The following is a 27,741-nucleotide window of genomic DNA, read 5'->3' on the forward strand; positions in this document are numbered from 1 at the left end:
GCAGCCGGGATTCCTGCCCGCCGGGGGCTGAGCCTGGAAGAGGAGTCTGGGGGCTCATCAGTAAGGGACGAGGGAGAGTGGGTCTGGAGAGAGGAACTTTCCCTGATCTCTACTGGGAAAGAGGAGAGGCACACACAGGAGGGGGCTGGAGCTTCTTGACCTAGGTGCTTGTTTTTCTTCTCTTCATCAACTCACTTTCCCAAGTTTGGGACCCGCCAATTCTCCTGCCAGGTCTGTGCCCTTCTTGGGCAGATCAACTCACCAGGCCCAGGACAGCTGGGTTCCAGTTGTTTGTGGGTCCTTCCTAAGTGGAAAGCTCTCCATCTGTGGGAAACAGCACATTCCCAGCACCTTGGAGAAGAGCCACCAGTTCTAAAGACTGCTCAACATCCTTGGAGCCTAAGCCGGTGTCTCTGCTTCCCAGCTCCAATTTGCTGCTCTGTCTAAAAGGAGAGCGGAGTATTCCTGGGGAGGAATACAGGCAGCGTCAGCCAGCCATGCAGTAATGATTTATGGGTTTGTGGTTTTTTCAGCCCAGATGTGAAAAAGCCGAACAAAAATGTCAAAGCTTGTTGGATCCCCTGCTCTCCTGGTGACCCTTCCAGGGCCGACCTGTATGTCCATACCCACTTGGATGTACATACCAAGAATACAGGGTGCCCAGAGTTTAGGGGCTTTGGGAAGGTCAGGGGAGGGACGCTAGGGCAGCGCTGAGGAGGGACGCCAGCATCCACGGGGGCAGACGTCCTCATGCTGGATGGATTCCAGCTTGTGAGCATCATGCCCACAGTGACCTCTGAGCCAGATCCCGCCTCTCACCTTGCCTCCAAGGCTTTAGAGGACTGGGGGCCAGCACCATAAGGCACATGTTTTAAAAGGCGATATAGGTGCAGACTTGGCTGCAGTACACCTTTTATTTCATGTACTGAGAACTCAGAGACGCTGCTCACCTGGATGCAAAGTTCCTGGGTTCACCTGTTCGTTCTGCACTGCCATTGGCACACCTGGGTATTGGGGTGGCCATTCCCCAGTAGATAGAGGCCCCTGAGCTGGCATTTCACTCTGGGCTGGCTCTACCACGTACACAGATCCTGAAAAGATCTGCTCTGTGGGGTACAGAGTCCCCAGCTTTAAACTTGTCCTGTCCTCCAGCCTCGCTCCCCTGATCCACCAGAAGGCTGTGCTGGTGACAGGAGTGGGCTGTGGGGCTCGCTGGGATGGGGGCACACCATGGTGCCGATTGCCCTGGCCCTTCCGTTTGGTGGGCTGGCCTCGTCTGCCCCGTTGCTGGTCTGCTTGGTAGAACAGGTTCCCACTCTTCCAGAGCAGGGCGAGTGCTGGGGCAGAGGTGTCAGGGTCGGTTCTGCTGTGGGTGGCCAGGTCCTTGAACAGTCCACTTACTCTTTCTGTGCATCAGTCTCCTCGTCTCTAGAGTAGCTAGCTGACCTCTGAGATCTCCACAAAGCCCTGGATTTGAATCTGAAATCCTGGGTTCGAGTCCTGGCTTAAAACCTGGGCTAGTCAGGGTATGTCCCTAGCTTATTTGGGTCTCACCTTGCTTGTGGGTGACGCTGGGTGGTCCATCTGACCGTGTGGCTGGCAGCATCCAAACCAGGTAGTGTGGGAGAAGGTGAAGTGCTGGGAATGGGAACAGGCCCTCCCCCAGCGTCTGTCATTCAGGGCATAAAACAGACACCAGGGGCTACATGGGGCTGGGGAGAAGGAAGGAGAGGCTCTGGACAGGGCAGGCTGGGGGGGAGGACTGATCTCATTCAATCAGGATGGATAGAGGCTGCGTGAGGGCATCTCCAGGACAAAGCGGCAAGAGTGGCTGTGGGTCTCCCTGCCCTCATTGTTAGCCAGAGCAGTGCCCCGACCCTGAAAACCAGAGGCGGGGTGGGTGGTGAGGAAGTGGCACAGGCCCTAAAGGGAGAGACCCGAGTTCAGGTCTGGACTCAGAGGTATGATCCTGGATGAGCCCCCGACCTCTCTCAGCCTCAGTTTTCCTCCCTCTTAATTCAGAATGTAGTGATGTCATTCTCCTCCTGCCTGCTGTGAGGTCTGAACAGACCAGCTGGGCAAGGGCTCAGCAGTGCCCAGCACCCAGTGGTGCCCCGAGGGGGGGGGGGCTGTCACCACTTCCTTCCTGCAGGTACACTGCTTCTTAAACACTTTAAAAACCTTTGTATCAGCACATGATAGTTGTGTGTATCTGTGGGTACCCTGTGATAACGTGACACCCAAGGCATAGTGGTCTTATCAGGATGATTAGCCTTTCCATTTTGAGCACTTATCATTTCTTTGTTCTGGGAAACTTTGAATTCCTCTCTGCTAGTTCTTTATGAAATATATAGTAGGGGCTGGGGATGTAGCTCAGTGGTAGAGCGCTCCCCTAGCATGTGCTAGGCCCTGGGTTCCATCCTCAGCACCACATAAAAATAAATAAACAAAATAAAGGTATTTAAAAAAGTGAATTACTTAATAAAATATACTATAGGTGGTTGCCAACTCTGGCCACCCCCTGTGCTGAGGAATGCTAGAACTTACCTCTGGACACCTGCATGACGGTGCCTCTATCCCCGCAGCCCCTGCCCAGCCTGCACTTTTCCCAGAGGCCAAGGTCGAGGGTGGGATCTCTGCCTCTGGCACTGATCTGCACACCATTCTTCTTACTAAACGCATGGCCTTTTTGTGCGCTCAGGCCACAAAAAAATTCTCATCTGTGAAATGGGGATGATAGGGTTGCTCTTCACAGGGCTGTTGGGAACGTTAGGAGGGTGTTATTTATCTATGAAGTGCTGGCAACAGCAGCTGGTGCCGCCCGTGCTGTCTGCTGTAACTGGGAGGCCCAGCAAGTGGTGTGTGTGACTTACCCAAGATCTCACAGAGCTGGGGGATGCACAGACCCCCCCCACCCGCTCCTCCTGGCTCCCAGCCCTGCCATGCTGACCACCCACTTTCAGCCAAAGAAAATCAGCCTTCACAGGGGACAAGCTCCAGGCCTTTCTATGCTCTGCATCTTCCAGGGGAGGGATTTCAAAGAAAGAGCAGGAGGGAGCCGGTGCTTTCTCCCTGTGACCTTGACTAGCTCTGACAGTTGCAAAAATGTGTTCTTCTGCCAGGTAAGCCTCCCCTTGTGGCCACAGCATTGAGGGGGAGCATTTGGCCTCAGAGCAAACTGGGGAGGAAGGGAAGGGCTTGGCAAGACCCTCTGGTTCCCACTGCCCAGGCTGTGGCAGGGCAGAGTCAGAGTCCAAGGTGTGGGAAGGAACTGCCCTCCTGGAGGTAAGAGGCTCAGCGAGGCCCGTGTGCCCAAGTGCCAGTTAGCAAACCCCAACACAGCCTCGAAACAAAAACCCAGGACGCCCCAATGGATGTCGAATTCCAGATAAACAACAAGTGATATTTTAATATAAATGTGTCCCATGCAAAATTTGGGGCAGACGTATACAAACAATTATCTGTTGTTTTTCTGGAACTCGACATTAAAGGGGGTGTCCTTCACTTTACCAAGCAGCTCTGCCACCCCGCCCTCTGGGTGTCCGTCACGTGGCAGGTACAAATGCTGCCTCTGTGACCACAGCAGCCCTCCCTGGCAGGTTGCTTTGTCCACCGTTCACCCAATAAGGTGAAGTGGCCCCCAAGGCCCTGTGGTTAGGGGCTGAGATGGGCTTGGACTCCAGGGTGTCCAGCCCCGGGCCTGGCCTTTCTCACAGATGTGGGAAGGGAGAGTGCCACCACCCCCAGCGCGTTCGCTCCCCTGTCCTCAGCTCCCTGGAGTGACAGTGGGCTGCCTCCTCTTTCCAGCCCCAGCTCTATGCCTGGCCTAATGGTTCTCCCCTGAGGTAAAGGGGTCCCAAGCTGTTGGGGGGCAGTGGTCCCCAAGGGGACAGTGATGATCTCTCTTTAAGCAGAAAGGGCTCCAGACCTGGAGGCAGGAGACCTTGGACATCACTCGGGTGACCTGCCAGGGGACAGAGGGAAGGGTGGGCGGTGTCTGGAGGAGACCAGGAGGCAGCAGTGTTGACACTCTTGTCACTGGTGTGGTGTTCTTTGAGGCTGTCCCTTCACGGCAGCCCAGCAAGTGGGAAGGCGGCAAAGACACAAAGACCTGGCGCTCCAGGGTGGTTCTCAGAGCGTCCACCTGGGTGAGAACCCCCTGAGTGCTTGTTAAAATGCAGATTCCCCGGCCCAGGCTGGAGACCTGCAGGTGAACACGCCCCCACCGCCCGCATTTCCTACGCACACACAAGCCTGAGACCTGCTCTCACAGTGGGAAGGGCTATTTGCTGGGTCTCTGGCTCTGCACTTCACTAGCTGTGTGACTTTGTGTAAGTTGCCAGCTGTCTCTGAGCCTCAGATTTTTCTTTTGCAATCGAATGAGTAATAGGAGGATTGGAAGGTGCCTTCCAAATCGAACACCATGTGGTTTGAAAGGGATATTATCCTGGTCCACTGGGGATTTGGGGCCTGGGAAGGCCAGAGGCCCTCTGAAGACCCTTCTGCTGGAATTCGGAAGGCTGTGGTCTTTTGTCGTGGGGAAGCAGGTGTAGTTTCTAGACCAGCTGGGACTCAGAGCTGACTGTCCAGAGATGGAGGGACTTTCCCTACGCTGTCCCCAGCCTTGGTCCTGGAGCCACAGGGGGAAAAGGCCCCTGGGCTTGAGAAGTGGTAGCTGGTGGGCGTGGGGCTCCATGTGCTTTGAAAGTGGGTGAAGTAGGGGACATGCCCACTCCAGGCCTGAGAGAGGGGGACTGGATTCACCCAGGTGCCCTTCCCAGCCCTTGGTGGCTGGTGGGTCACAGCCTACAGCACCAGGGAAGAGATGTGAAGGATCTTTCACCCTGTGACCTTGACACATGGAGGTGCATTGCAGGCTTGGGAGGGGGACCTGGGCAGAACTAACAGGGTCACGTGTCATGCTCTGCCTCTGCTGGTCCTGACCAGTGGGGACAGCCTCCCCACAAAGATCCACCCTCAGCATCAGGTCATTCAGGGGCTGGGGCCACACTAGACACTCCCTCTGGGCAGTCATTTCAGGCAGGACACTCCTAGAGTCAGAATGTCACTAGCCCCACCTGCTTACCTGGCCTGACTCGGGGCTGGCTGGGGGGCCCACCCCTGTCTCCTAGCACCTGCTTCCCAGGGCCGGAGCTGTCACGTGGGTGGGGATTTCTTGTCACTGACAAAAGGAATCGTTTCTCAGCCCAGCAGACAAAGCCTGCCCTCTCCTGAAGGTCACACCGGTAACCCCCAAGGTGACTCTATTTCTTCTTCTAAGAAATAAAAGCAATTTTTTGCTTCCAGATTATAAAAATAACTGGCTTCTGTAATTAAACTGGGGAATTGTAAGGAAATATCATGAAGAAAATAAAAACAAAAAATGAAAACTCAGAATCCCATCACTACTCAAGTTCTACAGTTCTCTTCTTATGCTCATAGGTATTTTTAAGCCAATTGATATTAGACTGCACATGTTCACACTTTTTTCTCTTATTGAGTTGAAATAAGAGAACTCTCGTTATAGTTCTTTGGATTTCTTTGTTTGTTTATTTATTTATTTGTGGTGCTGGGGATTGAACCAGGTCCCCATGCACCCTTGGCAGGCACTCTACTGCTGGGCTGCATCCACAGCTCTGAAAATCAACCCCAAGAGCCCGGAGGTGAGGTTGTTTCACAGCGACACTAAACCTGCCTGCTGTGGTTAGCCAGGCAGGTTGTTCCCATGTATTTTTGTATGTAAACAGTTCAGAGCTGGGCATCCTAATTCATGCACATAACTTTCAGCTGTTTCTTTGGATGGAAACAGAGGGTGATGGTTCAGGCCTTTTTAAAGCCATAGATACATTTTTGCTTGGAGAGACCATTAGCAGAGAGTCTAGGTCTCAGGAAGCTGGTCCTTAACAGTCCTTTTGAGGAATGTTTGCATTGGACACTGAAGTTCAGAGGGCAGAGTGAGTGCACCTGTTATCACAGCTACTGAGAGACTAAGGCAGGAGAATTGCAAGTTCAAGGGCAATCTGGGAAACTTAGTAAAACTCTCTCTCAAAATACAATTTTAAAGGACTAGGGGTGTTGCTTAATGGTGGGGCACTTGCCTAGCAACGCGTGAGGTCCTGAGTTCAAATGCTAACTCTGAAAAAAGAGGGTCCAGTGCTCAGAGTTCCCAGGCCCAGGACAAGAGGAGCAAGGAGAGCAGAGAAGGCCGAAGAATGATCCCCGGGAGAACTCCTTACCAAAACACTAGAGGAAGAGACCCTCACCTCCCCTGGCTCTCTCAAGCTGTCTGCGCCCACGCCCGCGGCTCTTGGAACACAAGTATGTACAGCAGCTGCAGCGACTTACAGTAAATGGAGCCCAGAACTGAGGTCTGGAGCCCAAGTGGCTTGACCTGTTATTGCTCTAAATGTTCCCCCATGGGCTGGGGCTGGGGCTGGGGCTGGGGCTCAGTGGTAGGGCACTTGCCTAGCCTGTGTGGGGCACTGGGTTCGATTCTCAGCACTGTATGTAAATAAATAAATAAAACAAAGGTACAACAGCAAAATAGTTTTTTAAAAAGTTTCCCCTTTTGATAGCAGCACAAAGACATCTCTTGGTCGCTTTAACCTGCATTACTGTTTGACCCCATGAATACTGCATATGTTTTTTTTTTTAAATTTTTATTATTATTATTATTTTTGTACCAGGGACTGAACCCAGAAGTGCTTTACCACTGAGGCACATGCTCAGCCCTTTTTATGTCTTAATTTGAGACAGGGTATCACCAAGTTGCTTAGGGTCTCGCTGAGTTGCTGAGGCTGGCCTTGAACTTTCGATCCTCCTGCCTCAGCCTCCTGAGTCGCTGGGGTGACAGGTGTGCGCCACGGCGCCCAGCAACGCTCTGTGTGTGTGTTTATATCCCTAAGGAATCGTGTTCCCGCGCAGGGTTGGTTGAGGTCTCAGTTACTCTTGCCAGTGGCCTCTCCCCTGCCTGTCACCTGTTTGTACATGTCCTGTGTGTCACAGGCTGCCGCGTTTTCAAATTGTCTCCGAGAGGTGAGTCACCGGAGTGTCACCTTTCTTGCCTCTATTGGTGTTCAGGGGTTGGCATCGGCTTTTACGGGCACTGTGTCTGAGTTCCAGTGGAAAGCCACCTGCAGACACGACCTGAGGTGACCCCAGTGAGCCTGCCCGGTGCTCTCTGGAGAGGGCCTTTGAGTCCCGCTACTCTGCTCCCAAACACCGGATGTTTCTAAAAAGGTTGCCTCTGTCATGTCACTCTGTCACTTAACTCCGAGGGACATCTTGTTGTTGAACAGCATGGGACAGTGCATGGACAGCCCCAGGGACACCCCGTGGGGGATTTTGCCAGTGGACTCAGATCCCAGAGGGTCTAGGCCTTCCAGCCACATGGCCGTCTGGTCACTGCTGTAGCCCCGTCTTGTGGTCTCCAGAGTGTTCTGGGAGATGAGGCGGCTGACGTGTCTTTTCAGCCTTCAGGCAGGCAGTGGCCGTCAGGATGCGTGGGGACTCCACGCTGTGCAGGCCAGGGGGGAGGGGGAAGTGAAGGTTCCGTGCATCACACTGTGTCCTGGACAAGACCAGCAAGAGACGCAGCCTCCTGTGCTGCTCTCGGCCCTGGAGCTGCTGACTGCTGCGCCCCCTGGGCTCCTGCTCCCCTCCCTTGGCTCCCGCTCTTCTGATCCGCTTACCTCCCCCTCTCTGGGCTCCAGGCTGGGCCAGGAGTCCGTCCTGTGTGATCCTGGGTCCTGTTCTGCGTCTAGGTCCTCTGCTTGACCGGCAGGCCGTGTCTGGCTCTCTTTGTGTTTCAGAACCAACTCGCTCCTCCTCCCTCCTGGTCACCAGAGCCCTCCTCTACCCCTGGAGCAAGCCAAGCCCCAGCCGCTGGGCTCCTTCCCCCTCTGCCTGATGACATGCAGCCCCAGGTTATCCCATCACCAGGTCTGCAGCTGGCTTCACCACCACCCCCCCTAGAGGCCATCCCTCACCACCCGCCATCCCTCTGTCACCTGTCCTTGGTGCATTCATCATGATGCTGAGGTTGGTATGATCTATGGAAAGGGAGGCTCCAAGAGACGAGCAGCCTGTGAGCCCGGCCTGGGTAGACGGTGGACGGTGGGATGAGGAGAGGTGGTTGCACGGCCTGGGGGCCTTCCTGGCACAGGCTGGCACAATTCTGGCTAGCAGAGCATGTCCAGACCTCCTTCAGCAAGGGCAGGATGGGGAAGCAGCTCCCCTGGTTTCTTCCCTGGGTCTGTGACCCTGGTCATATCCTGTGGCCTCCCTGAGCCTCAGGCCTCCACAGTGAAGGACAGACTGTGGGACAGTTGCCCCTGTCCCACTGCCAGCACTTGCTGACCAATGAAGGTGGCAGCTGGGGATATGTGGTGCTGTCTCTAGCAGTGGCCGTGGCTGGAGGGGGCACAGGACACCCAGGGCATGGATCAATAGCCGGTGAGCCCCGCCGAGTCAGACACCTTTGCTTGTCAAACAGAAACGGGAACCAACCTCAGGGGTGCGAGCAGATGGAAGGACGTGCCACCAGGAACCTTGGTCCTGAACAGTGGTGCCCAGGGAGTCCTGGGACTGAGGCTGGGGCCCCCCCTCTGCTGTCCAGTCTTATGGTCTTCTCTCCATCCACCGATGAGCTTTCTCTACTTTCCTGTCCCCTTGGCAAAAACTGTACCTTCCGTTGCTGACACCCCACTCCACTCACACCGGGAGCTGAGGCCGGGCGAGACTGTTCTCCTGGGGCCGTGGGAGGCTCTGTCTGGCCCCCTCTTGGAGCCGTCCCTCTCCTGGTCCATCCTACTTGGGGAATGGTTGGGGTGACATTGTCCATGATGGTCCCCAGGAGCTTTTCAGTCACTGGGTATAGGATGGGGTGTAGGGAGTGGCGCTGAGAAGGGAGTCTGAGCAGGCCACTCCCCAGGTGTCCGTGGCCACAGCTGGGCTTCCAGTGAATGGACAGATAAGTTCTCGGACACTCCTGGGCCCAGTGTCCCTTTAGTCAGATGCAGGATCATGATTTTGAGCTCTTTGAATCCGATTGGTCCCCCAGAACTGCCTCTTAGTCTAAGAGGCTCCTAGCTCTCTCAGGGTCCAGACTCCCTGCCCTTGACCTTTGTCCCATGACCAGCGTGGAGCAGGGAGAGGTGGAATGCCGGGGAGCTCCTCTGCGGGCAGCTCAGAGCTGCTGGGTGGTGTGATGTACAAGCAGGTGACACCCCTCCCTGTGGACACCCAGACATTGGGATTTAAAAGGCACTTATGCCCAAATCCCATGGCATTTGTAGGTCTGTACGCAGCCCTGGTCTCCTGACCTCCAGGGCACGAGTCTGCGTAGAATTGCGGACATGGGTGCGGGACGTCTGGGAAGAAGGTTGAGGCCCCTTTGAGTAGGCACCTGAGCTCCGTGGCTGGTAGGAGGCAGCAGCTACTCTTTGCATTTGGAGAGTAAACATTTTAGGTCTTTCTGGACATTGGTGTTTAGATGTCAAAAACAGAGGCTTGGAAGAGTGTGGTCCCCGTCTCCAGCTATCTGAGGGGTGGTCACTGAACACAGGAGACTTGTGAGTGGCCTCAGAAGACTCACCTGTGGTTGGGAACTGCAGGCTGTCAGGACTCTGTAACGGGGCTGCCAAGGGAGGTGACCGCCACTGGAGGCGTTCCCGCAGGGGCCTGGTGACCACCGTTCAGTGTAGCTACAGAGTGGAGGCTCCCGTCCTGGTTCTGACCTTCTGGGGTCCCGTGGTTCTATCCTGGTTCTGCTGGCTGAAGGGGCAGGGCCTGAAGAGGCTCGGGGGGCTGGACCTGCCTGACGCCCAGGACAAGGGCTCCCCTCCCGGCTTTCCTCCCCTCACCACGAAGCCCTTAAGCCCCGCAGCTGAGAAGAAAGGAAGCCACCTGCCTCTGTCCAGCTCAGGTCTCTCTTTACTCACACCCAGCCCCTGTGGGAAACCAGGCCACCTGCCAGCCACCAGAATGGGTTTCTAAATGTGGACCATGACCATCCAGTTCACGTCCAGCTGCCCCAGGGCCAGGACACTGACCCCCAGTGGCCCTCCCTGTGGGCCCACGGGACCCGGGCTTCCAGACATACCAGGGCTGTCCCACAGCCAGTGCCACCAGGCTCCTTCATTCATTCATGGATATTTGTCCTGCTTGTGCCTGGCTCCAGAGAGGCCCGAGTTCTGTGGAGCAGGGAGGCTCCAGGACCTTTGTCACAACCATTCTGCAGCCTGTCAAGTCTCATCTCAGGAATAGAATCCCTGAGTGGCAAGCCCACCCCTAGGGTCCATAGCACCAGCTTTAGGCTCTGAGCCAGGCTTGGCCACTGCACCTCTGCATGGGAACCCGGCCCTGGGGGTTATCAGCCAAAGGTGACCTGAACACAGTAGCGGAAACTGAGCAGACTAAACCCCACCCCCCCCGAAAGCAAACCCAGCGCCAGGTGCTCAGGACACTGTGGTGAATCTGACCAAAGCTCTGCCCTCTTGGAGCGAACATTCCAGAAGATTCAGAAAAGATAAGACTGTAGGGTTATCTCATCTACCCTGCTTCATTTTTAGGTAGGAAACCATGGTTCAGAGACCAAGTCACTTGCCCAAAGCCATAAAGCAGACTAGGGAAAAGCCAAGACCAGATCCTAGCCACCCCCCCCCCCCCGATTTCCAGGTGAACACTAGTCCCCTCATCTTGCACAGCGGCCATTAAAGAGGTCATAGCACAGTGGCTGAGAGCATGAGTTTGGGATTTAGGTTCATCACAGTTTCCATCCAGCTTCTTTAGTTGCTGGCTGTGTGAGCCTGGGTAGACTGCTTAACTTCTCTGTGCGTCAGCTTTCTCATGAATAAAACATGGATGATAATATGTGTATTGTGAGAGTCAAAGAGAGAATCCCTGGAAAGTGCCTGGCACAGTGTCTGTCACACAGGAGGAATGTGTTGAGTGCCTTGCTGTCATTACCACAGCAGTCAATCAGTCCACACCTCCACAGACACTCAGGGGACCCGTTCCAGATGCTCACTGTGAGCCAGTGACTCAATGTGGCGTCCCCAAAGATGAAGGGAACTGAGAGTGGACACCTGGCTCCAGGGTACAGCTCTGCCACCGGCTCTCTGCGTGAAGTCCTTTGGCTGCTGGAACAAGTCACCATGAACAGAGGGGTTAAAATGACCTCTCAGTGGCCTTGGGGACTGGGACCTGGACGTCCACGCAGGTCTATCGGGCTCAAATCAAACCCTCTGTGTCTGTTCACCTTTCCTGGCCTCTAGAGGCCATCCCCGTCCTGCAGCCGCGTCCCTGTGACCTCTCCTTTGCCGACTCTGACCGCCTGGCACCCTCTCCTAGGGACCGTGTGACAATCAGTCCCCCGGTGACCCGGGATGGTCTCCTTCTCGAGATCCTCATCGTGACACAGGTCCCAGGAGTGGGCTGTGGACATCTTGGGGGCTGGTTCTGTCTGCTGAGGGAAGTCACCTCCCTTCTGTTTTCCCACCTGTGAACCCAGAGGGGACACAGGGCTTGGGTCCCCTCCCTGGGTCCTCCTGCCATCACCCCCCCACAGCACCTCAGCTCTGGAACCAGCCACAGGGGTCCTACCTCCAGGACCCGCCCAGACCTGCCCCTGGGTCTGGCCCAGAAGAAGGGGTTGCTCTGAGCTGTTCCCGAGCTGCTCAGGACACGAGAACTCAGGGCCCAGGGGGACGGGCATGCTCATGGGAAGGTGGCCCTGGAGTGCGGGGGGCAGGCCGCAGTGACGGGCACTGCTCAGCCCCAGGAGGAGGGCACTGAGAGGAGCCTCCGGGGGACAGGGGAGGGGGTGGGAGAGGGGAGGTGGCAGCGCCGAGTGTCTTTTGTTTTTGCTTTTTGGTGCTAGATGTGGAACCCAGGGCCTCGGCCCTGCTCCGCCAGCGCTCTGCCCTGAGCGTCCGCCCGCCCCGCGTGCCAACTTTTATGATAAGATAGGGTGCATCTGCTGCGCGTCGGCTTGTCCATATCTCGAGATCTCCTGGGTCTAGAACGTCAGGGGCACAAACACAGCCACACACGTCCTGCGTGTGCTGGGGAGAGGCATAGGGTTACGGGGCTGGATCATCACCGGGCTTTTAGAACAAGTTTTTTTTTTTTTCATTAAAAAAAATAATCTAACACTGGACACTATCCCTTATACCTGTAATCCCAGCGACTCGGGAGGCTGAAGCAGGAGGATCACAAGTTCAAAGCCAGCCTCAGCAACTTAGCAAGGCCCTAAGCAACTTATCAAGACCCTGTCTCAAAAAAAAAAAAAAAAAATTAAAAAGACTGGACTCCTGGGCACAGTGACACATGCCTATAATCCTAGCAACTCAGGAGGCTGAGGCAGGAGGCTTGCAAGTTCAAAGCCAGCCTCAGCAACTCAGTGACCCTAAGCAGCTTAGTGAGACCCTGTCTCAAAATTAAAATAAATAAATAAATAAAAGGGGCTGGTTTATGTATAGCTAATAAGAATAAATTTAATTTTTTTTTAAAAAAGGGCTTGGGATGTGGCTCAGTGGTTAAGCCCCTGGGTTTAATCCCTAGTACCCCCTGAGACCGAGTCTGTACTTGGAATGGAATATTACCTAGCCCTAAAGAGGAAGGAGATCCTGCCACATGCTCTGAAGTGGATGGATCTCAGGACATTGGCTGAGTGTAGTAAGCCAGTCACAAAAGGACAAGTCATGTAGGGCTCCACCTTTATGAAGTCCCTAAAGTGGTCCCATTCATAGAAATAGAAAGTAGACTGGTGGCTGCGGGGCTTAGGAGAGGGGAGGAGGCCTGGTTGTTTAAGGGGGGCAGAGCTTGAGTCTGGGGGATGAAAAGCACACAGTGGTGCATGCCAGGAATCCCAGCAGCTTGGGAGGCTGAAGCAGGAGGATCATTTGAGCCCAGGAGTTCAAGGCCAGCCTGGGTGACCCAGGGTGCCGCTGGTTCAAGGGGAAAAAGAAAGAAAAGACAAGAAAGAGCCTGGCTGTGTCTCCTTCCTGGCAGGCTGCAGTCGGCCGGCTCCTCCTCGTGGGGCTCCCCGTGCATCTGTGCTGTCACCCACATCCCCGGCTTCTGTCCCCTGGATTCTAGCAGCATCCACCCAAAGTGTCACTAGACATTAACAAACGTCCCCCAAGGGGTACAGTCACTGAAGTTCAGAACCACTGCTCCACGTGGTCGTAGAGGGTCCTGAAGGAGCCAGTGACTGGGAGGGATCTGACACAGTCCTGATCTGGGACAGCATCAGGGTAGGGGGCCGCAGCCCCACACACCCCCTCCACCCCAGGTACCTGGCCCATCTCCTCTCCAGCGTACCAGCAAGCCCTCCTCTGGGGACAAGCTGGGGACATTAGGTGATTGAAAGGGCAGAGCTGTGTCTGAGCCCTCTGATGGCCACCAGGACCCCCGGGAGCCACCAGACTCCCCAGCTGCCTCAGAGTTCCCCACACCAGCCTTGCCAGAAGGTTCCCTGCCACCAGGTCCCCAGAGTCACTCGGCACAGGTTGGCACCCTACTCAGCCCAGCTCCCCACGCAGGGAGATTGGCAATGGTCAGGACACAGGGGTCAGGGGGGCCTGGACTTACAGTGGACCAGGTGGTGGTGGCGTGACAGAGACCACCTAGTGGTGGCGGTGGACCTGGTGGACAACATGGTGGTGGTGGCAGTGAGGGTCAGGACGGTGGCTGTGATGGTGATGTTGGTGGCAATGGTGGAAACTCCAGAGAATCCCACTTTAGCCCTCGTGACTGTCCCAGCTCAGATCCTGCTGGGGCAGAGACACACCAGGACACCCACATGGGGTCTCCCGGGCTTGGGGTGGGACTGAGGTCAGGTTGGGGGCCAGGCTGCGGGGCGGGTCTGAATACCCTGGGCAGGGCCCAGGCTGTGGCACAGCCCCTCTGTCTGCAGAGCAAGGCGAGCGGGGTGAGCCCTTGACCCGATGCTGCGGAGATGGCCTCCTCTTCATGAAATCAGCTTATTACTTAATCAGCCCAAGTGTCTGCCGGCCGAGACGGGGAGGGTGATTGGGAATTTTCCTCCGGTGAGGCAGCAGATATTTAATGAAAGTGACGGTGGAGAACAAAGGTCAGCACTATCGGAAATTAGAGGTAGCATTCCCTGGCACCCCTGCCCCGGAGCAGGAGCAGGAGTCTCCTTGTGCAGGATTCCTCTGCAGCATGAAGCGGCTGCTGCTGCAGCCACAGCACACACCCCTTCTCCAGGTGCTCAGAGTGGATTTAGAAGCTGGTGCCTGGAAAGAACATGAAACAGGGAATCAGGGATCTGTGCTCTGGTCCAGATGCCAGGTGACCTTGGACAAATTCCCTGACTGCTCTGGGCCTCTCTGTAAAAACAAAAACAAACAAAACCAAAACCAGAAAGGCAGGCAGGGAGGGTGGGGAGGGGGTTTCACCTGCTCAGGCTGCGTCACTTTGGCCAAGTGAGCGGCAGGCAGAAGATGCAAGTGATTGGGAGGTGTAAACTCCTGCCAAGAGCAGGAACTAGTGTCCAGGGGTCCCAGGAGAAGCTTCTGGGTCTGTCCTTCTTCCAGGATGAGCCCACTGTCCCTGGGAGTGGGCAGTGGAGGAAGGGCCTGGGTCAACACACTCCCTGCCCAAGCCCTTCTTGCCACCAGGCCCTTCTCACACCTGGGGAAGACTGCCAAGGTCACAGCACAGGTCTCGGGCAGGCAGTTCACAGAAATAGCCAATGAAGCTGGGGACAGTGGCATATACCTGTAATCCCAGTGACTCAGGAGGCTGAGGCAGGAGGATTGCAAGTTCAAGGCCAGCCTCAGCAACTTAGTAAGATCCTGCCTCAAAATAAAACATAAAAGGTTCTGGGGATAGGACTCAGTGGTTAAGCCCCCACTGGGTTCAATCTCTGGTTTCAAAAAAAAAGTGTTCTTTTGTTGCATGGCAAGGTGCTCTCCATGTGGTCCAGCACAGTGGCGAAGGCTCTTTATCCTTGCAGATTTTTAGAGACGTACGCTCAGAAACAAACCTAGAAGGGCACAGAGCAGCTTGTTAACGGTGTGTTCATGGGCTTCTTTTATCCCCTTTCTGCTTTCTCGGTGTGGGGACAGCCTTTGCCACACATGTTTAAGGACACCAGTGCTTACTGGGGGCTGCTGTTGGTCAGGGTGGGACTGTCCCAGGAACGCAGCTCAGGGAAAGGCCCCGAGATCTCCCTGGCCGCAGGCTGCTCGTTGGCGAGGGGCCGTTGGGGCGCAAGAGATTAATCTCAATCTACCATCTGCTGTGTCACCATCTATTTATGGAGGGTGGCAGTTCGTCAGCCTCTCAGCTCAGGTGTCAGCTGTGGGGACAAGTCATCAGTCAAGGGGAGCGAGCCTGGCGGGGGGCTGGGAGTGACAGGCGGGACCCTCGCAGGGGTGAGGCCCCATCTCCCCTGAGTGTGCCCTGGCAGAGAAGCTGGATGGTTCTAAAGGGAGGGAGCCATGGGCCTGTCCCTCCTGGGCCCGGGCCAGATGGAGCCCACTGTGGCTCTGGTGGACGTGGGCTGGAGGGGGACCCGTGTGAAGGCCGAGGTGGGAAGCTGAGCCCACCAGGGGGGCCTGCCATGGGGCTATCGCCCAGGAGGGGAGGCGGGCCAAGCTGCCTCATTCCCACCGCCTCCCAGGACCCTCAAGCCACTATGCACGGGGCTAGGACGGCTGGGCAGCGTTAGGTGATTTGGGGCAGAGGGACAGAGAGTGTTAGGACAGGGGTCCAGCTTGTCCTTGAACTCCTCTGAAGTCTAGGCAGCAGCTTGGGCCACAGGAAGCTGGAGGACGTCAGGCAATTTGCAGAACAGACGAGGCTGGAGATGCAGGCACAGAACAGAACCAGGTGGCTCAGGGGGTCCAGGAAACAGACCCCACTGGCGAGCTCTCAGGGGTGCGGCTGAATGGGCCCCGCCAGGGCTGTGTCCAGCGCACCCGCGATTCTGTCCTGACACCAGAGATGGAGGTCCCTGGCTGACCGTGGCTGGGAAAGGGCTGGGTGCTGTATGAAGGTTGTCTCAAGACGTGCTCGATGGGGAGAGTGGTGACTGTCCCCAAGGGACACCTCTCAGTGAGGAGAGATGGAGGGTGAGAAGCCAAAGGGTCAGGGGGGGACTATCACATAGATGTCCCTTGTAGTGGGGTGAATTGGGTGTCCCCCAGAAACATTCACTCGGGTTTTAACTTCTGGCACCCGAGACACGGGTGAAGGTGACCTCATTTGGAAAGTCTTTGCAGATGTAATTAAAGTGAAGAATCTGGAGAGGAGCTCATCCCGGGCTCAGGGAAGGGCTGCCGAAATCCAGCGACAGGTGGCCTCTAAGGGGAAGGCTGGGGGAGATTTGAAAGAGAGAGCAGAAGGCCGTGCAGAGCAGAGCGGCAACAGAGGCGGGCGGTGAGGCCACGAGCCAAGGACAGTCTGGGGCACCAGGAGGTGGAGGAGGCGGGGAAGCTCCTTCCGCCCGGACTGTCACAGGATCTAGCTCTGCTGACAGCTCCATTCCGATTTCAGGACTCTGGCCTACAGAGGCCTTAGGCCACTGGCTTGTGGCAATTTGTTACCTGAGTATCAAATAGAGCTGCGGGAACCCTCAGAAAAACCCGTGAGTGCTCTGGGTGCTGTGAGCCGGAGCCACCACCCGGGGCAGCATGTTCCAAACCAGCTCTGCCAGGTGAGGGCGCTGCCCGTCCTGCTGCAATCCGGTGCCCTCTGGGTCCTGCCTCCCGGGATAACTTGAGCAAGCAGGGGAGAGAGGCTACCGGCCATTATTCCAAGTGGACAACTTTAAGTAAGGAACACACCTGTTCCATCCCTTTATCTGTGACCCAGGGTCCCCATAGTGCCAGCTGCAGAGTTTATTTTGCAAATTACAGGGACAAAGGCAGCTCAGAGAGGAGGGGACATGTGGAGGCTGCAGGAGGGTCAGGTGCTTTGTTCCCATCCACCTGCCTCCAAAGAGCAAGGAGAATTCCCACCTCCTGGGAGGGAAAGGCTTGGGAGACTCCCACCCAGCGTCCTCCTTCTCCTGCTGACCAAGCTGGGGAAGAGCTTCTGTCCTCAACGGAGGAGACCCATCTGCAAGGAAGGTGGCCTGTGGAGTCACGTGCTCTGAGCCTGTCTTTATTTGTAGGTTCGTTCACAAATATTGCTTTCGAGAGCTCTAAGTCCCAGAATGCAGCAGAGGGATGAGGTGACATTTGAGTGGGAGGTGCAGGGAGGTGGGACCTAAACACATGCAGGGATGTGGGTGGCACGGGTGTCGTGGAAAATAAAGCCAGGTTGGGGGTGGGGATGGAGAACTAGGAGAGGTCAGGAGACTGGCTGCTTTAGATGGGGGAGAGGAGGCCTAGTCCATAAGGTGACATATGTACAGAGACCTGAAGAAACTGGGGTGCACCCAGGCACAGTGGCACACACCAGTAATCCCAGCAATTCGGGAGGGAGGCTGAGGCAGGAGGATCACAAGTTTGAGGCCAGCATGGGCAACTAAAAAACAAAAAGGGCTGAGGATATAGCTCCGTGGTGGGGAGCCCTGATACGAAAAATAAAATAAAATAGTGTGTCAGGTGAGGGAGCAGGTACAAAGGCCCCGAGGCAGTCCTCTGATTGTGGAGTTTGAGGAACAGCAAACAAGGTGACATGGAGGGGTTTGGGGATGGAGGTGGGGATTGTGGATTTCATGTTGAGAGGAGGGATGGGGAGCCCCCGGGGGTGGGGTGTTGAGCAGAGGGTGACAAGGATATAGGTTTCTCTGTAAAAGATCCATTTCCCAGGGGGAAATTGGGGCAGTCTCCAAGATAGAGGCTGGAAGGCAGCTGGAGGCTCTTACAGTCCTCCCCAGGAGACGGTCCAGCAGCTCACCCCCCTTTTCCTGAATCTCAGGTTCTCCTTCATTCATTCATTTTTCAGTTCTTAGACTCAGGGAGGGAGCTGTTATCAATTGCTCTTTTTTTTTTTCCACAAATTATCTGCAATAAATAGGAGGGTACCTCGCACCTGGGACGAGCTTCCATGAAGAAGGCAGAGAAATCATAAAAAAATGGAGGTTCCCAATGTCTTTTCCACTAAGAACCCATGGTATCAGTGGGTCTCAGTCCCAGGCCTGAAAGAGTTTTCTACCAGCCAACTGCAGGGTTGGCAGCTAGCTGGGGGCCGGCCACGGGAGGGCTGTGCTCTGACACACCGGGCCTCACTCACACTCCAGCCCACCTCCAGCTCCCAGTGGGACGGCCGCCCAGGATCCTGTCACCTGGGCTGCTTGACTGGATCTGGATTTTCTCATTCCTGCAACGTACCCTGACTGCTGGGAGACCCAGGCCCCCTGGGAGAGGGGGTCAGACTTGGAGGAGGACTGTCAAGGGAAGGGGGAGCCCGGGAGCCATCTGGAAAGGCTTCCCAGAGGAGGTGTTCTCTGAGCTGAGCGCTAACCAGGAGTTCACACTTTCTCTGTAAAGGACCAGGTAGTCAATATGTAGGATGTGTGCCTCATCACAGCTATTCCACTCGGCTGTTGGCGGTTTGGCGGTGAAAAACAGCCACGGATCATGAGGAACCCACCCAACCTGGCTGTGCACCAAGAAGGTTATTTACAAAACGTGGGGAGAGGGGCAGGAAGGAGGATGTGTCTATGGGCTGTTCTTCGTTCTCGTTGTTTTGTTTTCCAGATATCTTTGTTTTCTCAACAAATAACAGTGTCTATTTCTAGGAAACAATGTGACATTTTGATCTCTGTGTACTTCAGACAGCTGAAGAGGTGGCTTGGGGAAGGGCAAAGAAAGTCAAGCAGGGACACTCCAGGGAACCACACCTCCATGCGGACAGCCTCAGAGCCTCCGGGCCTCCTACCTCTCCTCCCAGCTCCTCCCAGCTTCTCCTCTCCCGTGCCACCCTCCTCTTCTATCTGGAAGTGTGTCTGCCGGTGTCCTGCCACCTTTGCTGTTGGAGGCCAGGGTGACTGTGCCTCCTGCCTCCCTGTCTCCCTCCTGCTCTTACCTCTCCTTCTCTCTCTCCCTCCTTCATGGTGCCCAAAGGGAAGATGCACCTGTGTGAGGGATGCATGAACGCAGGGAGCCGCCCAATAACCCACATCTACTCAGTGGCCACGAGCAGCCGGACACAGACCCGGGTCTTACCACGGCAGAAACGTGGCTCGTCCCATGTTTCTGGAGGCTGCAACCCGAGATCAGGATGCCGGCAAAGCGGGGCCCTGGGGAAAGCTCTCTTCCTGGTTTGCAGAAGGTTGGCTTCTCAGTGTGTCCTCCCATGGCAGAGAGGCAGACAGACAGACACACAGAAAGACAGAGGAGGAGACAGAGGGACAGCTCTGTGCCTGTCCTCATGGGGGCTCTAACCTCATCATGGGGTCCCCCCCTCCTGCCTCATGTAACCCTAGGCACTTCCCAAAGGCCAGTCTCCCAACACCATCATTTTGGGGTCTAGGGCTGCCACCTATGGGTCTTGGGGGGACACAAATTGTAACATCGTGAAATGCATTTTTTGTCTTACTTCTCATTTCCTGGCACACAACTCCTAAAATCTGTGGCATCTCTGAAGCCAGAGATTCTTTTTCGATGCTAAGGGTAGCTGCAGGATGGGGACTGGTCCCTGGGAAAAGTAGAGGGTTGGGACTTTGAGTCCCATCCCCCAGCCCCTGGGGAGGGGAGAGGGGCTGAAGGTCAAGTTGATCGCTAGTGGCCAATGCTTTAATCCATCGTGCCTCCGAGATGAAGCTGCCACAAAGCCCCCAAGGTCAGGGTTCAGGTAACGGAACAGGTGAGGGCTCTGGAGAGGGTGCCCCCACCTCCCTCCCCGCACCTCTGCATCTGCATCCTTCGTCAAGCGCTTTATAGTGAGCGGGTAAATCCGTTTCCTAAGTTCTCAAGCAAATTAGTCCACTGGAGGAGGGGGTTCCGGGAGCCCCCGTTCCCAGCCGGTCTGTGGGCAGCACTGGGGAAGCAACCTGGGCTTGAGATGGCACCAGAGTTGGGGGGGACCTGGGCACCAAGCCTCAACCCTGGGACCTGCTGCCACCTCTGGGAAGGTAGCGTCAGAACTGAACTGGGTTTGAGGACAGGCCAGCTGATGTCCACTGCAGAATCACAGCCTGCTGGCCGGGAGAAGCCCCTGAGTGTCCCAGGTCACAGAAGCCTTTTGTAACGGTGCAGAGTCAGAGAGAGCGGAAAAGTTCATTTTCCCCTGTACATAAGCATTCAGTCCCTGAGAGCCACCTGCTGAGCAGAGCGGTCAGTTTCAAGCAGGGAGCTTTGTCTGCCCCCATCAAGGGACACTGGCACTCTGGGTGGGGCTGCTGTGGCATCTGGGGGGTAAGGGGCAGGGATGCTGCTAAGCTTCCTGCAGTGCATGGGACAGCACCCCAGACCAAGATGCCTCCTGCCCCCAAGGTTAGCAGTGGGGGGTCGAGCAACCCAAGATCCTGCAGGAGAGCAGGAGGAGACCCCAGCGTCAGAGACCCCAGCTCCAGAGTTCTGCAGTCAGTCTGGGCGCCTTTGCAGATGGCTCTAGGAGCCGTCCCCTGCCCCCCTCTGCTGGGCCATCTACTGGGCGACTCTCTTTTGTCCAGCCCATCTTGTTTCTCTGCCCTTTGTGAGCCACAGAAAGCCATTAAGTCAGTGCATCTTATCACGACAGCCACACAGGGCACCGGCCCGGCTGGCTGGTCCCCATGGGTGGGGTGGGGTGGGGGCTTGCATGTCATTTTCTGAACAGGCCCTTTTCTCCCAGCCACAGAGAATGTGAGGTGACATTTCTAAAACCGTCGCTTTGTAAAAATGCCAAGACAGATCTCAAGCCACAGGGAACACTGGGGAAATCAGAGGGGACTCCGGGAGTCCAAGGCCAGCTCAAGTCGGAGCCCAAGAGTGGGTGCCCCGGGCTTTGAGGCTGCTCGCGGAGGAGGAGGATTTCCAGGAAGATCCTCCAGCTAAATCATGACCTGATATGAGCAGAGGGCTGCGAGGAATCTCCCGCTCCAGCGCTTGCCAGGGCCTCACGCCTCCCACTGCCGTCCCTCGCCTCTGTCCTCCTGGCACCTCTGGCTAGGGTGGGCTGTTAGGAGGGAGGCGACCGGTTTCCACTGAGGAGACCAGAGTCTTCAAGGGACCCCCAACACACTGCCTCAGGGCTCCTCTGTGTTATTCAGAAACATCTAAAATGCTCTGAAGTAGGCTTACGTTGGGTTTCTTTTTCTGCTTTTTCCTTTGGGTACTGGGGATGGAACCCAGGGGGTCTCTACCACGGGCCACATCCCCAGCCCTTTTTATTTTTTATTGTGAGATGGGTTCTCACTAAGTTACCAAGGGCCTCCCTAAGTTGCTGGGGCTGACCTGGAACTTGTGATCCTCCTGCCTTAGTCTCCCGAGTTGCTGTGATGACAGGCAGGCACCGCTATACCTGGAGAAGTTTGGCTGCTTTAAGGAAAAGAAAGAGGCTTGACAAGGCAAAGCACCTTTGGGTTCAATACCACTGAGTTACATCTCCAGGCCTTTTTAAAATTTTTAATTTTTGGTACTAAGGTATTGAACCCAGTGGTAAAGTGTTCCTGGGTTCAAAAAAAAAAAAAAAAAAAAAGGAAAAGAAAAAGAAACACTCAAAAGCTGTGGCCAGGTATGAGCCAGGGAAGCCCACAGAGGTCTGGTCCACCTAATCCTTGGGTCTATAAAGCAGGCACCGATTCAGGGAGGAGAGAATGCAGTCGGGTTGCTAGGCAACAGTTCCCATGGTGAGAGGGCAGCATCGGTGGGTGGGTTGTGAATCACACAAGAAATGGACCAGGACAGACACGCACCCTTCATCTTGTGCTTCTGAGATAGAGGACGAAAGACACACCGAGAAGAATCCCAAGGTAGTCACCGGGGTTCCAGGCAATTAAAAGGGCAGCTCTCTGCAGGGTACAAGCTGGTGACGAGCAAGGTGGGAAGGTTTCATCTTGACTTTCAGATATGCTGGGAATGGGGTGAGGGTCAGCTCTGTGAAACTGGAAACCTCCGAAAAACAGCCAGAGAAGTTCTTCCTGAGAGTTGGGAGGTAGTGAGGAAGGTGGGTGAGTTAATGTCAGGATGATGTCCTCACATCTCTCTGGCTACTTCCACTGCAGAAGTGGACCTTACGCTCCAAGGGTAAGCGTGGGCCTCCAGAGCTGAGTGCCAGGCCCAGATCCTCACTTTGCCACTTCCACTATGAAGCCCTGTTGCCAAAGAAAGCCCTGCCAGCATACGATCCTTCAGTTTTCTCATAAATGGGCCTGGTGCATTACTGTGAGAATTGAGTTAATAGATAGGTAGCATTTAGGTTGGGATTTTTTTTATTTTTCCATGTTTTGGCAGTCCTGGGTTTGATGAACAGAGCCCCCCATCTCCACAAGCAAACTTCATAGGACCTGAACCAGAAATAGAGACTAGTGAAGTGCTGAGCCACTAAGGGTGACTTGTTACCAAGCACATTCTACCCATCCTGACTAATGCATGCATAGTATGAACTATGTACCAATGCAAGGCATCATGAATCCTAGGCAAGCACTCCACTAATGAGCTATGTCCCCACCCTGTCCCCTATACATAGAACCATATCTGCAGGTAGTAAGCGTAATGAAACTGTTACAACTGCTCTATTTGTTTATCCTTCCTCTTCCAGATCAGAACCAAGCTCTGAGCTCTTTGTGCATTCTAATATCACATGTTCTCTTATACCTGAGGTCTGCAGAATCACAGCAGTCATTTGGGTTGGTACATAGTTCATTTTGTGCATGGGTAGAATGTGCTTGGTAACAAGTGGCCCTTATTGGCTCAGCATTTCAGCAGCCTGTATCTGTAGTTCATGTTCACTGAGGTTTGGTGGTCAAGATGGGGGCTCTGTCCATAATATTCACTCAGAGGCCTTGGCAGTCAGAGGCTTCATCTCAATACAGGTCCATTTCCCAGCTCAGCTCATACTAAATTCTCCTTTCTCATTCTGCTGGCTACGCTGTGATTCTCAGATGCTGAGCCCTGTCCCAGGCTTTCTGCTTAGAATGATCTCCTGGCTGGTTCCTCCTCACCCTTTAGACTGTTCCTCCTGACCTCCCCATCTATAGAGTCCTTTCTCCCACTCACCCTCGACTTCTTCACCTTGGTGTTACATCCTAACAGTTTAATGTATTTCTTGATCTACTCCCTTGTCATCTAAATTGCAAGCTGAAGCTAGGCGGTGACACAGGCCTGTAATCCCAGCTGCTTGGGATGCTGAGGTTGAAGGTTTGCAAGTTCAAGGTCAGGCTGGGCAATGCAGCAAGACCCCATCTATAAACAAACAAACAAACAAATAAATAAGGCACAAGAAGGCCAAAGTTTTGTTTTGTTCTCTGCTGCAGCCCCAGGACCTAGCACAAAGTAAGTTACTCAAAATTTTTTTTTGGTTGAATGATTGAATGAGTGTCTGTCTTCTCCCATTAGAGTTTACACCCTTGGGTGGTAGGGTCCTTTTTTCCTTGCTTGTCATCAATTCCCCGGCACAGGCAGAATCCTCAACACGTGTTTGTTGAATCAATAAATGAGTGCTTAGAGAGCCACCTGTCACGGTGATCGGTGTCTGTGCCTCGGGCAGGTCACCCATTAGGCTCATCTAAGATGAGGGTAGAGACAGACTTCACCTGCCTGCCAGTCTGACCTACTCCACTGATGGCAGATGGGGGGACCCCAAGAGTAACAGCTCACCAAAGCGGGGGAGTCATCAGAGGTGTCTCTAAACATGCTATGAACCCTTTACCCATCACCAGGTGGCTACCTGATGGCAGCTCTGGGGAGGAAGTGCCAGAGTCTTGTTCCCACCCTGCCCTCTCTTCCTGGCTTCTCTCCCTTGCTCTTCCTTTTGGAGGCATAGTGGCTCCAGAGCCAGGTTGCTTGGGTTTGAATCCGGGCTTGGCCACTTACTAGCTGTCCAACTTTGAGTGGTGACTTCACCTGTCTGAGCCCATTCCCCATCTGAAAAGTGGGGCTGATATTGAGGCCTTTCTATGGAGTTGTTGTAAGGATTAAATGAGTTCATCTAAGTCAGGTGCTCAGAACAGAGCTTGGGTGAGTCCTATGGAGCCATCCTTGTGGAGATGGTGGTGTGGTGGTTATTATTAGCAAGCCCTTACTCAGCATGGGCTCTGTCGTTAACATTTTTCTAGACTGGAGGGTTTGAGGCTTCTTCTTAAATTAGTCAAACAACTCAAGTGAAATCCTACAGTCAACCCAATACAGAAAGCAGAGTTCAAGAGGCCTCCTCTGGTCATATCAGGGGTGGGCTCAGGCCCCTTCCCTGGGTGTTTGGAGAGTGAAGCTTCTCAAAGTCGCCTCCGGCCACAACAGAATCCCCCAGTTATTGGAAAATGCAGAGTGGGCTGGCGTAGTGGTGCTTCCCTGAAATCCCAGCGGCTCAGAAGGCTGAGGCAGGAGGACCGGGAGTTCAAAGCCAGCCTCAGTAATTTAGCAAAGCCCTGTCCCTCAGTAAAATGTAAACAAAAGGGCTGGGGATGTGCCTCAGTGACTAAGCACCTCTAGTTTCAATGCCCAGTACTAAAAAATAAAAAAATGCAGAGAAGTCCCCCGCCCCCCAGGACCTCTGGAAGGATCCCTGGGGAGCCTGCATCCAAGCACAGTCTTCTGGTGACTCTTCAGCACATGGGAGCTTCACTCACGTTCCAAGTACCAAATACTCCATCTGGGGGTGGTGGCAGATGCCTGTTGTCCCAGTGATTCGCTGAGGAGGCTGAGGCGGGAGAATCCCAAGTTCAAGGCCAGCCTCGGCAGCTTATGAAACCTGTAACTCAGTGGTGGATGACAACCATGGGTTCAGTCCCCAGTACAAAAAATAAAAAGTACCAGATGCCACCGGAAGGCCCCCTCCAGCTGCCTCCTCTTCCTCCCCTCTCCTGTGTCGGGGTGGTGGGGTTTACATGGTGGCAAGCCTCTCTTCCTGTCTGCCCTGAGGACGGTGGAGAGGAGCGTGGCATCCAGTGGGGCCATGGCCCTGCAGCCTGGAGGGTCCTGCCACCGGGTGGGCCCTGCTCCTAGTCCCTGCACCTGCTGCCACCTCCTGCTCCCCGCCATGGCTGGCTGTGACCGGGTCTAGAGAGGTCCCCAGCCCTGAGTGGAGTGTAGCGCCCCCCATGCCACCCTAACTCCAAACCCAAACGGCCCCTAACCCTCCAGGAGCCCAGGGAAGAGCCGTGTCCTGATTCTGCCCACGATGGTGACTCTGAGGTCTAGAGAAGTCCCAGTTCCGCTCGGTCCAGCTCCTGTCCCCTCGTGTCTGGGGTGGGGCGGGACTCCCGCTGGGCAGGGCTGAGGCTGACCCTCTGGCCACCGCCTCTCCACAGGCCTGGACGAAATCCAGTGCTCGCTGCCCCCGGAGAACCGCAGGGTGGCGCTGCGGCAGCTGTCGGAGGCCAGCTTCAGCGAGTGCAAGTTCAGCCTGTCGCTCACGGACCTGTTCATCATCGTCTTCTCGGGCGTGGCGGTCTCCATCGCGGCCATCATCTCCAGCTTCTTCCTGGCCACCGTCGTGCAGTGCTTCCAGAGATGCGCCCCCAACAAGGATGCGGAGGACGAGGACGAGGACGAGGACGACTGAGCCCCCTGCTCGGGCGCGTCCCTTGGCAACCCCCAGCCGGCGGAGCCCCTCGGAGAGGGAGGGGAAAGCGCTGAAGACAGGGAGGCACCGGTCACCCTCCGTGAACAGGACAGAGCCTCCTCGGTGAAGGGGACTGGGGCGCCCGCTGGCCCCGCCCATCGCAGCGCCCAGAAGCCCGGGGAGCTTGGGTGGGTCACTCCTGAGCAGGGCCGACTCTCGGTGCAGGCTGCGGGGCCCGGGAGGACCCAGCCGGGGTCTCTGCAGGAGATGCCAAGACGCATCTCCAGCCCTTCTTTCTGGGCCGGAGCTGTGCTTGGGAGACCAGCATCAACCTCTTCCCCCCAAGGCCGGGAAGCTGCCCAGGCAGGGCCTCCAGTTCAGAGCCTCCTCCACGGAAGCAGGATTCTCTCCATATAATAGGCCTCAGCAGCCTTGGGATGTTGTATGGAGAACAAATCAATCTATGTGCAATAGACCTTTGTGACCCCCCCCCCCCACTTCCCTGTGTGGAGTCCTCATCCCCAGGGGGGTGAAGCCCTTGGGATGTCCTGAGGGTGGGACTCTCCTGATCGCCCTCAGAGTAGAGATGCCAGAGAACCCCTCACTCCGTCAGCAGGTAGGACACAGCCAGAAACCAGCCATCCATGAACCAGGAATCGAGCTCAATCCTGACACCCCCATCTCCCAATTCCAGCTCCCAGAACTGTGGGAAATAAATGTGTTGTTTATAAATCACCCCGGTGTGCTGTTCTGTTATAGTGGCCCAAGCAGACTAGGAGACCCCGTTCAGCTAAGGTGGAACAAAGTGTATGCCTGTAATCCCAGTTCCTCGGGAGGCTGAGGAAGAAGGATCACAAGTGAGGCCAGCCTCAGCAACCCTGTCTTAAAAAAGGGAGGTGCAGCTGGGCATGCAGCTCAGTGTTAAAGTGCCCTGAGTTCAATCCCTAGGACCTTGAAAAATAAATTTTAAAAAATGGCTATCAAGGAAAGAAATAAGAACTGGCCACAGGCCGTTCACTGCTGTTGTTTTGGTAAGTCACTGGAAAAACCTTCATTGGTATAACGCAAACCCCGACCCTCATCCTGAGAGGCAGCAACTTGCAGAGGAGGGACAGTCACTTTGTCTCTTTGGAGTCACGGTGCTCCCCTTCCCCCAGCCCCTCCTGAGTCCTCCTCAGCCTGTCCCACTGGGCCATTCTACAAGCCCCGACTCGTCCTCTCTGGAACTTTTGGAAAACTTTTCTTGTAGTGGGCTGTGATAGGTAGCGTTTTTCAGGATGTGGAACGCAGCACTTCGGTTGGAGACCATGTGAGAGGTTTTGTGTCTCCGGGTTGATGCAAGACATCATGTGAGCAGCATTGGACGGGCTGCGACAGAGTCTTGGATGGAAGGCTCTCAAGAAGCTCTTGGGATATTTGGGGAAAACATTTCTCCTTTGTTACTCATAATGGATATCTTTTTATTTTCTCTTTGCAGCACTGAGGATTGAATACAGGAATGCTCTACCACCGACCTACATCCCCACCCCTTTTTAAGGTTCCAAGTTGCTGAATTTGGACTCTAAATTGTGATCCTCCTGCCTCAGCCTCCTGAGGAGCTGGGATTACAAGTCTGCACCAATGTGCCCAGCTTCATAATATATCTGCTATATTTCCTTTATCTCTCTATTTTTGCTTCCATTAATAATTATTGAGTGATTGCTAAATGCCAGATACTGCTTTAATTAAGAAAGACAGTCCTGCTCTCTTTGGAAGGCCTTATATTTCTATGGGTAGGACATAGGACCAGCAAGCAGCCAAAAGTATCATTGCATGTAGAGAAACTCTCCACAAAGAAAATCAATGAACTCCTGTGATAGAGAGTAACTTGGGAGCTGCTGTAGAGCAGGTAGAGGGCATATTCTTCAGGGGTCTCTGAGAAGTAGAGAAACAGAGTCAATAGGAGGTGTAAAAAGAGATTTACTATAAGAGATTGGTTAACATAGCTGTGGAGGCTGAGGAGCAGGAGCCGTGGCTGGTGAGCTGGAAGCCAATGGTGACATTTGATCCAAGGGTAGGAGAAACCCCAGCTCAGCAGTCAGGGGGACAGAGAGCAAATGTCCCCTTTCTCAA

General features: G+C 54.8%; 1 protein-coding gene and 1 long non-coding RNA gene across 3 annotated transcripts in view; one reads left to right on the forward strand and one right to left on the reverse strand.

The window, feature by feature from the left end:
• LOC308655237 overlaps nt 1–7,805 on the reverse strand; it is a 29,172-nt gene extending 21,367 nt beyond the window's left edge. Inside the window, exon 1 of the long non-coding RNA XR_014023429.1 lies at nt 263–7,805. This is a non-coding gene — a long non-coding RNA (uncharacterized lncRNA). The remainder of the gene's footprint in view (nt 1–262) is intronic.
• LRRC38 (leucine rich repeat containing 38) overlaps nt 1–27,077 on the forward strand; it is a 28,366-nt gene extending 1,289 nt beyond the window's left edge. The window contains exons 2-3 of one of the 2 annotated variants that reach the window (XR_014023427.1): nt 7,812–8,040; nt 8,495–11,951. Coding sequence is in view for 1 of the 2 variants with exons in the window: in XM_081305178.1 (XP_081161304.1) it covers nt 25,376–25,629 (254 nt within the window). In the remaining variant the exon portion in view is untranslated. Of the gene's footprint in view, nt 1–7,811; nt 8,041–8,494; nt 11,952–25,375 lie in introns of those variants that run through there. The other variant, XM_081305178.1, reaches the window with a different exon arrangement.
• Nucleotides 27,078–27,741: the final 664 nt, after the last annotated feature.

The sequence above is a fragment of the Spermophilus citellus genome (assembly GCF_964194105.1).
Source record: "Spermophilus citellus genome assembly, chromosome: 9".
NCBI classification, from domain to species: Eukaryota; Metazoa; Chordata; class Mammalia; order Rodentia; family Sciuridae; genus Spermophilus; species Spermophilus citellus.